This window comes from Melospiza georgiana, chromosome 5 (genome assembly GCF_028018845.1).
Source record: "Melospiza georgiana isolate bMelGeo1 chromosome 5, bMelGeo1.pri, whole genome shotgun sequence".
Taxonomy (NCBI): domain Eukaryota; kingdom Metazoa; phylum Chordata; class Aves; order Passeriformes; family Passerellidae; genus Melospiza; species Melospiza georgiana.
The window spans coordinates 21,256,757-21,266,903 of record NC_080434.1 but is presented as its reverse complement, the minus strand read 5'-3'; the positions used below and the strand labels follow the sequence as shown (position 1 = coordinate 21,266,903).

At 43.3% G+C, this 10,147-nt stretch overlaps 1 protein-coding gene across 2 annotated transcripts; it reads right to left on the bottom strand.

Moving 5' to 3' along the window:
* Window positions 1-467: 467 nt before the first annotated feature.
* Window positions 468-9,351, bottom strand: LOC131084011 (3'-5' exoribonuclease 1-like). Of its 2 annotated transcripts, none has more exons than XM_058025087.1 (7): window positions 9,248-9,351; window positions 8,379-8,554; window positions 6,830-7,040; window positions 5,418-5,501; window positions 4,647-4,756; window positions 3,468-3,582; window positions 468-1,904 (listed from the first exon to the last, which is right to left on the bottom strand). In XM_058025087.1, the coding sequence occupies exons 1-7, from the start codon at window positions 9,320-9,322 to the stop codon at window positions 1,662-1,664; spliced, it is 1,014 nt and encodes a 337-aa protein (XP_057881070.1). In that variant the 5' UTR covers window positions 9,323-9,351; the 3' UTR covers window positions 468-1,661. The 2 variants fall into 2 exon arrangements, with proteins under 2 accessions (XP_057881070.1, XP_057881071.1); XM_058025088.1 differs by having other exon boundaries at window positions 8,379-8,549.
* Between the last annotated feature and the right edge of the window lie 796 nt (window positions 9,352-10,147).

Genomic DNA, 10,147 nt, shown 5'->3' with positions numbered 1-10,147 from the left:
AAATGGCATTTTAGGAGAAAGCATATCAGAGATTTGTATTTTACCTTATGAAAATCCATCAAGTAGGGCTACAAAAGGAAAAACAACTATAAAGTTCAACAAAGTTCTCTACAAGAGAGCAACTATCTGCTTTCATGCAAAAAAACCCCAAACAAACAAAAGACCAAACTTTCAGGGGAAAAAAAAAAACACCACCAAAAACCATAACTCTGAAGCAGTTATGACTGTCCAAATTTGTGACTCAAGAAAGAGATCGTATGAAGCAACTGAGAATTGACTAATACTTCTCCCTCCTGCATGAATTTAAAATGGAAGTTTTCACAGTTCCATTGATGCAGTTTAACAGTCAGAAGAGTAAAGCAGGGGTGGGAGGAGTTGGATTAGTCAAACAGTCAGTGTTCTTAACAAAGTTGATTAATTGGTTATTTTGTGGCCTGAATGTGGGTGGTAAAAAGGGTGAATTGTAATACAGGGATAGCAAATTTTATTTTTTTTTCAAACCAAGAGCAACCAAAATACATTATTTCACTTTTCAGAACAACCATTCTAATGCAAAGTTGATCACATTAATGGTGCACTTTGTAACAGCCCTCAGAGACAAAGCAAATTAGCACTTTGGCCTCTTTTGAATATCATCTTATCTGAGGCCTGGGGAGTAAGCAGAAGTTGCTAGTAATTAACTGTGGCCTTTAACAATAAAATCACATTAATCCTCCAATGCTAGATTTTGTAATAAAGGCATAGCTCCATGGTGGCAGAAGCACAAGAAGATACCAAAAATAGCAGAACATGTCTTTAGCCATGAATGAGAAGCTTCTTGTTTTGTTTTATGTAATAATCACAGAGCATGAGATTTTGATAACTTGGCATGTTTTCAACTTACTTTTTACTTCACTCATTTTTAAGTGCAAATGGCTGATGGTGTTTAAAAACAACATTCAATGAAGGGCAACTTTGCAGGAATAGATGGGATCCTTAAAGTGGAAATCTAAAGAAACAATAGAAAAATACCATCATTCTACACTAATGAAATTTTTATTCAACACTCAGATCTTCCATTTGATGGGGAAGCAGACAAACATGTCCCTTAAAGAAGAACCTCAAACAACAGAGTACTCCTCTACTGCTTTAGAACTGATGAATGCGCACCAATTTCTTCTAGACTTTGTAAAAAATAAAAAAAATGTTAGGAACCCTTAGCAGAGTGCCTCATCAGGAAGGGCCAGCCCAACCACTGCTCTTTCAGTTCTTCCAGGAATGGCTTATTTGTGTGCAATGAATAAGCAGATAGATGCTGGATACCATTGGAGTACATCACAGTAACAAATACTGCCCACAGGCTGGGGTGGCACAGCAGCACACAGGCCCAATCCCTCTTAGCAGGTGCTCAAATTACACCTTCTTAAAAGCTTAACACTTTGTCTGGATTCCAGATATCAACCTCACTGCTAGCAGAAGTCACCAGTACAAAAAGAAATTGCTGTAATAGGCTTCAAAGGACAAACAGCTTCCATGCTCCTCTTTATTTCAACAGAGATGATTAGTTAAGGTGCTTTAGGATTCTGCACGGCAGACAAGCTGGCAGAGGTGCCCATTTAACAAGCTCTGGAGTCTTTAGCGGGTATGTGAGGGCAGCCCCCGGGGCAGAGCCCTGATCTCTGCTAGTTTCTGTAGCGGGGCATCTGTGGAGCAGGGGCTCCCTCTAAGGGGCCTGAGGAGGAGACTGTCATCAGCTGTCCACCGTGAATTCTCTCATTCACCCGCAGGTCACAGCCATCCTGCAGCATCCTTATGGCGATCCTTGCAATGTTTTTAGAGTCATCAAGTCCGCTGTGAGGTCTCCCATCATAACTCATGCCCAAATTTTCAAGCATGATTGTCAGCTTGGTCTGATTCCTAGGAACCTGATGGAGAAAGTGAGTAACATTCAAGGATTAGGTTGGTACTAAGTCTTTTTAATCGAACAGGGGGCAGTAGAAACATATGCAGATTTTAAGCCTACTTAAGTCACAAATGACTTTCATGTTGCCTTCTGTCAGATCACTTACCATTTAACTTCAAAGCACCTTGGTGAGACAGAGACTCTCATTTTTACAGAGGAGAAATAGTAAACAGGATTTTGTCTAGACCTGGGTCAAGAGCCTCTGACCAGCATCAGCTCAAGATACACTTGTGCTGGCAAGGGTGGAAGCTGTGACCTAGACAAGTTTAACTGTCGCAGACATTTTTTCACAGAAATCCTTTCTTTCAGATTTCTGCATCTTCTGGAAGGCAGAGGCCTCAGAAGAGAATGTAAACAATTGTTATCAGCTGCTGTGGAATGCAATAGGATGCACCTGTCATTGGTTCACGTTCCCATGTTTATAATTAAGGGCCAATCACAGGAGCAAGCTGGGGACAGAGTCCCTGGACACAACTTTGTTATAGATTCTTCCTTTCTATTCTTAGCCTAGCAGCAGCATCTGCAACTTCTCTCTTTATTCTTATTAGTATAGTAATAATGTATTATATATCATATATCAATAAATCCAGCCTTCTGATCAAGAAACAAGATTCTCGTCCGTCTTTCTCTCACCCCCAGCGACCCCATGCAGGGCACTGTAATATTTAACCATCTTTATGAAAAACAAAAAACAGTGACATTGCAGAGGGAATCTGAGTTTGGCTTTCCTTTTAAATTCTAAGTGTTTACAGATGCACCGAGCTCCTGATTCTCACTGACATCAAGCTCCTGAATGCCTTCAGCCTTCACAGGACCTGATCAGCAACACCTACAGCAACCCTGTAATATTTGTCCAGCTCAAAGTAAAGCTCTTCCCTAATTAAATGTCAATCTCTCTTTTATCTAGAGGTTACATTTAGGATGAAAAAACCCTTCAAATGAATACCATTAGCTAGGCTGAAATCCCTTTCAAAAAAAAGTACTTTAGTATAGGCTGATTGGTAATTTGCTAGAATCTCCAATAACTCATTTTATGGTAGTCTGACAGAAAGCAGCAATAAGGCCCAGCACTGAACTCAGTATTACTTTTCTCTTGACAATTTGATTCCACTGTAGATACATCCTAATCTTTCTCTGCCTCCATTATACTGTCAAAAGTCAAGATTCTATGAGAAATTAGTTTTGTAGTGTATTGCATGACAACAGGAAAAAATAATCAAAAAATGAAGACAGTCTTTTCAGCTGAACTACTTGATCAAAGAGGAGCGGTGTAACATTTTTAGACAATCTTTCAAGGAGCACAACCCGATTCTTAAAAGCAAGATTAAAATCAAAATGCAGTAATTACATGATCTTCAGCTAGTGAAGTGAGATCTGCACATGAAACACATTTGAAAATCAGGCACCAGGCAAGTAGTTCAAGTACTATAATTTTATACTACAGAAGTAGAGATGACAAGCCCAACAGGCCACTCTAGACTTTTAAACCAAAACTTCCGTAAGAGAAACAGCAATTTGTACAAACCTTGTAGAAGTTCCCATATGATTTGCGAATATTGATCCACTTTTTGGCAAAAGAAGGGTATTTGATACGGCTTATACGGCACTGGATGTTCAAAAATTTACTCATATCCCAAGATCTTAGAAAGTCAAAAGAGGAAAACATTAGTCATAAATAATCCTGTGTTCTACATATTGCACTGGTGTAGAACTAGAAGTTGTCTTGTCTCTCTGGTGATCAGTAGAATGAAAACAGTTTAGGAAAAGCTCATTTGCTGTAATCCTGGTAAAGAATTTTTTTATATGAATCTGTTAATCATGGGGAAAAAAATAATGACAGGAGCAAAATTTTTACCAGGATGGTTTCAGGTCCACAAGGGTTAGGACAAAAACCAGCACACCAACTACCACATCAACACTGAAAACTGCCAATAAATCAGATGCTTACACAGCCCTCGGGGAAGCAAGCAACACCTTAAATCTTCCTGATTATTTGGGAATGCATTGATCTCTCTACTTCAGGTAGGTTATTGAAACTAGACTGCACCAAGTTTTATGAGAAACCAGATCTCTATGAAAATATGAGGAAATTATAATCCTATTTATTTAGCAGCTTGCCTTCCTGAAGGGAACCACCCCAACAAGTTTGTAAACTGCAAGCTAAAGTAAAGCTTTTTTTCCCCATCTCTTCTAGTTGTCTATGCAGTCTCACCTATACAACAGATATTTTAATGCACCTGTTTTCCTTAAGGAATTTCACTGAGGGGATTCCTCTGGAGGGGAATTCCAGAGACCCAGTAACATAACCAGTCTTGCATCAGTTGGCTTTAGCATTTCCTTTTTTTAATTCACTGTTGCTTCCAAAGATAGCAATGTAATTATAGGTTAAACATTAAAAATTGCAGAGTGTTATTTTCAGATATTACGTGCTAGATATAAATGGAGAATTACAGCAGCAACAAAGTATAAAGTCTCCAGCATCACTCTGTTGCATACAGACCACTAGGAAAGAAACGGTGCCATCTGATGGATTCAAGCTTCATTTTGAATAGTTCAGTTCAGCTTTACCAATTTTAACAAAAGCTTCAATTAAAATAAAACCAGCAAAATGGCAGTGTCCTGATCCATCTTTAGCAATGCTCTCACAAATATTAAACGTGGTTTTGCAGTTTTAGATTGTGCTGAAGGCTGCATAAGGACATACCCATCAGTCAACATGGAATAGCTGTACTTTGTTCCCAGTTCTCGTTGTCTCATCCACTCTACAACATTCTGCAGAACTTGAGGAAAAATATCAGCTTTATCAACAATGTCCTAAGGGGGGAAAAAAAAAACCACAACAAAACTAAAACCCAACAAAGTAAGGAACATTTTTTCAGAAAAAAATCCCTCAGCATTAGGTGTATCAACTGTATTGGTATATGGGCAATTAAAAACTTGGCTTCATCTAAATCTTTACAAAAGCAGATTACACATTAACAAATGACTGGACAGGTTTTTCTAAACTGAAAAAATAGCACCACAACAGCTCTGCTAAAGAGTCAGCCTCTAATAGCTTCTGTAAAGGTAACAAGGTTAGTCTGTAGTTAAACCTGGATTAAAACCTTTGAGGTTGTTTCCCAGGCTTCTTCTTAAGTCATTTATCACAAGCCATTGCCATCCTAAGACTCTAAACTCTTCAGAGCAAAAATATTAGGAGAGGAACTGATACAATTCAAAAGGTCCTTTGCCCTACTAAAGATTAAATTTCTCCACATTAATTAAAAAGAGAATATTCTTCCCAACAAAATGACCAACTTAATGAAATCAGCTCTGTGATAACTGGGAGAGGGGAAAAACAAGGATTAAGAGAATAGGCCTTACAGAAAAATAACCATGAAAGACTAGCATTTAAGGTTTCCAGTCTGAACACATCAACAACATATCCCCCTTTTTTTTTCCTATTTCTTCCTGAAGAAACAAAAGTGCAAATTACCTGGGTTATTCCTGTCAGACTGATGCAGAAGTCTGAAAGCTTGGGATTAACCTCTGGCTTCACATATTGCTGAAAGGTGTCCTCCTGTAACAGGAGAATCAATGGCTCAGCTGCAGCACACTCTGCAGCCTGCAAGGCAATTCTCTGGCTCGCCTGCAGCCCAAAGGCAACAGCAGCTGCTTGTCCTGCTGCAGGCAAAAAGGAATGTGCACCTCCTGAGCCAGCAGGAGCCTCCTGACTGGCCACCATCAGATTCCTAACAGGACAGGTGGCTTTCCAACCAGAACGTGGCCTTCCTCTCGGCCAGCAGCCACCAAAGAGTGGGAATGTGGATTTAAGAGGGAAAAAGGACTTTTTTCTGCAAAAAAGCAGAGAATTTGGGAAGAGTGGAAGTGATTAAAATTAAGTGAGAGGCATGAGGTTTTTTAGGTGCACCTGCAAATAGGTTCACCTGCAATTCAAGGAAAGCAACCAGCCACACACCTCAGAAGCTGCAGGCAAGTGCCTCTGGATGCCAGCCAGGCAGAGACAAACAAAATCTCACTCTGGGAAACTGAGCAACACAAGAGTGAAGACTGAAGGCAAGTTTCATGGAAAAAAGAAAGCCCCAAATCCCTGCTGTTATACAAAACCTTTTGGACAAAATAAAAAAAAACACTCTAAGAGCCATGAAAACAATCCTGGTAATCTGCACACTCCTTTTCCTGCTGTTAATAATTCTTTATTGTAGCATCACAATGATTACTGGAAATCCTCTTTCCATTAAGAGTTCTTCATAAATGAATCATTAGTCAGAGGTGTGTGCACATCCTCTGTTTCACTGGGTGACTGTTTCAGTTAAGCAGCAGGTAGTTTGTCCTAAAAGAAAGCTGTACTGCAACAGAGCACTTGAGGCTTACCAAATGCCTGTGAAGTGTGTTTAAAATCAGGTTACACAGCTGTCAGCCTGTTGGGTACAATGTGGAGACAGCTGAGCCTGCCAAGAAGTGGAGTTCACTCAACCTCACTTTCCAGGCCTCTGCATTAGTGTCTTCTAGACTGCTCACACAGGACCACAGAATTGATAATTTTTGATTATGATGAATGCCTTGAGTCCCAGAAACAGATTTGTGGGACTTAAAGCAGAAGAAAGAAAGGGCAGGAGGGAACATACATGGACAACTGAGAAATTCATATCAATAGAGGGAGTCAACAGCAGGAGAATGATCTACTTGGATGATCATTTGGAAAATGCTTTCAGAAGAGAAAGTTTTGTTCGTACCTAAGAGGCACAGAGGATAAAGCCTTATGAAAAAAAAAAGCATGCTCTTTTTAATGAAGTTCAACATCTACTTAGAAACTAATCTAGACTTTCTGATGCAAACAAGTTACTTCAAAAAACATCAGACCAACACAGCCATTAGATTACTTACTATTTCCAGGGTACGTGTGTTTACCAAGACAACAGGAAATTCAATTATTTCATGAACAAATTCAGGCGGATTTCCTTCTTCACAAGTTGCTTCAAAGTCAACAACACAGATGTAGTCATAGCAGCTGTCTCCACTAATGTGTTCCTTCTGCATCAGCTTCTGTTTCTTATAATAGTTTTTCAATCTCTTTTTCAGTACATCCTTCACTCCTCTAAAGAAATAGGGAAAGTGACAAAGATCACACTCCTGTTTAATTACTTCCTTGCTGTAAAACTGAAGCTATATTTAACATTTGAAAGCTCAACACTTCTTAACCTCATTTTGAACAGCAGCACATGTGAAGTCTGAATTCCCCTTTCTCATAGAGAAGTGTTAGCCCCATTATCTACACCACGTTAACCCCACTTCTGGGATAACCCAGAGGCTGTGGCACCCCTCACAGTACAACACCAGAGACAGACTGGGAAGCATGGCACAGAGACACTCTGCAGTCACCTCTGCTTCAGCAAGACTCGGTATCCAAAGCCTTTCCAAAGCTCATGTCTTTGCAGATTTGACCTCTGGCCCTGGAAGAAGTACTGCTGCACCCGTATTCATTCCCCTCTACCTGAAGTGATTCATGCCTGAGGCCCTTCTGCATCAGTGGCATTGTGTGACAACACAGAATCCATCTTAAACGTTCACATCTTAGATTTTTCTAAATTTAAATTTTAAATTCGGCTTGAATAACTCAATTAAAGTATTTGAGATTTCAGTTGTCAGAAAAACCTTCTGGTCAAGATCCTGCTTTTCAAGAGGTATGTGGCTATAAATAAATTCACATGGCAAGATTTTCTCCTCATGAGGCACTAAATTAATTTAACCAACCAACTCCCCAGCACTACTTCCTCATTCCTGCTGCCTACAGAAACAACACACCATTTTTTTCAGCTGACCTTCTACACAATATCTCAATATCTTGCCTGGCCACAGAATTATTAATCTTGAAGGTCATTTTCAGTACAGCAGGAACTACACTATACTCCCTTGCCTCTGCTCCAGTGAACACAAATCCAGCTTATAATACATTCATTTTTTCACATTTTTCTAGTACACATATTCAGAGCAGCAAACTCTCCCTCTAAAGGTACTTCTCCTCTGCAGTGATTAAATCCTGAGCCCCATCACCAGGGTTTGTAGCAAGTATCAGATCTGTACTGGTACACTAAATAAAAATATGAATGTTCTGAAGCAAGTTGCTGTATGATGAAGGTCTGCAGCAACACCTGAGAACCACAGCAGTTCTTCTTTCCCCCTTGACCAAAAAGTGATGAGAAGTACCTTTCAGTTATGTATTCTTGCATTTCTTTGGGTTGCCAGTTGAGACAGCACACATTAAGCAGTATGCATTAATCCTACAACAAAAAAGCTGCAACAAGATCGCACATAAAACAACTGGTGTCTGGCGCTGAGTCTGCTTTTCACTTTCTGCTGAGTTTTTAAGCTTTAAAAAAATCATCCCTCATGACTCTACTGCTCTCAAAGACAAATCAACATGTTTACAAATCACCTGGTTTCAAGCTTGAACTCTGCGAGTTTACTCCTGAGCTCTTCTCTGGTCATTCTGTTGATATAACCATTGGTTATAGCAATTTCTTTGTAAATCGGATCGCTGAAGTCGTTTGAACTGGCAGCTGAGGTTTTGCCATTAGTTTCTTGATCACTGATCCTACAATGCTGTCTACCCTAGAAAAGAGAGAAATCAGGAAGTCATTTAAGAATTTCAAAACAAGATGCTTGAGCATTTCACAGCTCGTTTTGGCACCAGATCGCAGTAAAGCATCACACTGTTACACTTATGATCAAACTGAGTGAACTAGTTTATATATAGGCAAGAGAATCAATACTGAAGCCTGCTCTGAAACAATGTTTTCCTAAACAGCAACAAACAGAATGAAGAGCTACTAATGCCCATGTCTTGAGCCATGTCGAACAGCAGCGCTTGGAGACAAAACTTGAGTACGCATCCTAATCTCAACAGAAAGAGTTCTCTGGTGCAAACGGGCAAAGCCTTCAGGAGCAGCGAGATTTCTCTCGACGACTGAATTAACCAGAATGCACACGCGGGCCGGTGCCCAATGCGTGCAAGATAAACAAAGCACTAAACGAGAGGGAAAACTATGGGCGCTTCCCGGCTCCCGCCCGCTGCTCGCGGCCTTCGTGGGGCCCGCACACGGTGCGGCAGCGGCGGCGCCCCCCGGGCGGGCGAGCCCCGGGGCGGGGCAGGGCCGGGCGGGCCGAGGCCCGAGGCCCGAGGCGGGCGGGCGGGCAGCCGGGCCCCCTGGGCGAGCGGGCGCGGGGCCGCGGCCTCGGGCCGGCTCGGCTCGGCTCGGCTCGGCCCGGCCCGGCCACACCGCCCCCGCCGCCCCGCGCACTCACCGGCGGGCGTGCTGCAGGAGCAGCCGCCGCCTCGTCCCGGGCGGCCTGCGGGCGGTTCTCTTTCTGCTCCTCCATGGCGGTGGCGGCGGGAACCGCGGCGGGGACGGCAGCTCGTCGGAGGCGGGAGAGCGCGGAGCCCGCCCCTGGGCGGAGCAGCGGCCCCGGGAGAGCCGAGCAGCTGCGGCCGCGGCTCCCGGCGTTCCCGTGTGGCACCAAACGCTGCGGTGGGCCGGTGCCACGCGTGCCCGGCCGCCTCAGCCCCGCTGCCCCGCCAGCCCTCGGCCCTGCCCCTCTGCAGCAGCACCGCCACCTCCTGCGCCCGCCTCAGCCCGCCAGGGCTGCCGCCCTGCAGTGCCCCCCGGGGTTTGGGGTCACGGCAGCTCGCTGGAGGCGCTCTCCGTGTTACGGGAAACACACACTGGGCAGACACCTCATTTATGCCTCCGTCCTCCTTCGCGTGGCATTTTCATAATCTCCTGTGATTTTGCAGAGAGCACCCGAAACACGGATCTAGGACACCCGTGGTGTGTTGGGTGCCAGGTCACAGGCACGAGAAGGATGCAGTTGATCCCCAGCCCCTTCCTGCCAGGGAATTTGCCGTGCCTGCTGTTCCCCATATCCCTTAATCCACAGTCAACAAGCAGGGTGAGGTGGGCGGCACAAGACGCGTAAAGCTCTCTGGATCTTCTTGGCCAGGAGGTGGAGGCAAAGCGCTGAAGTCTCTCTGCCCATCACAGGTCAGTGTATTTTCTGCTAGCGCTTTCAACAGTCCCAAAATGCCGCCCAGTATCCCTCACTGATGGAGGCTCATGTGTATTGGCACCCAGCTAAAGCAACCACGCCAATACCTCCACATCCGCCAGCCACTAAACAGCCCAGAATCTTCTCTCTGCCCTGCTG

Excerpts from the sequence above, each read along its gene's own strand:
- LOC131084011 (XM_058025087.1), bottom strand. The coding sequence starts at position 9,322 with ATGGAGGAGCAGAAAGAGAACCGCCCGCAGGCCGCCCGGGACGAGGCG. Across the intron at positions 8,555-9,247 it reads CTCCTGCAGCACGCCCGCCG|GGTAGACAGCATTGTAGGAT; the intron begins GTGAGTGCGCGG and ends TCTCTTTTCTAG. Across the intron at positions 7,041-8,378 it reads GAGTTCAAGCTTGAAACCAG|AGGAGTGAAGGATGTACTGA; the intron begins GTGATTTGTAAA and ends CTATTTCTTTAG.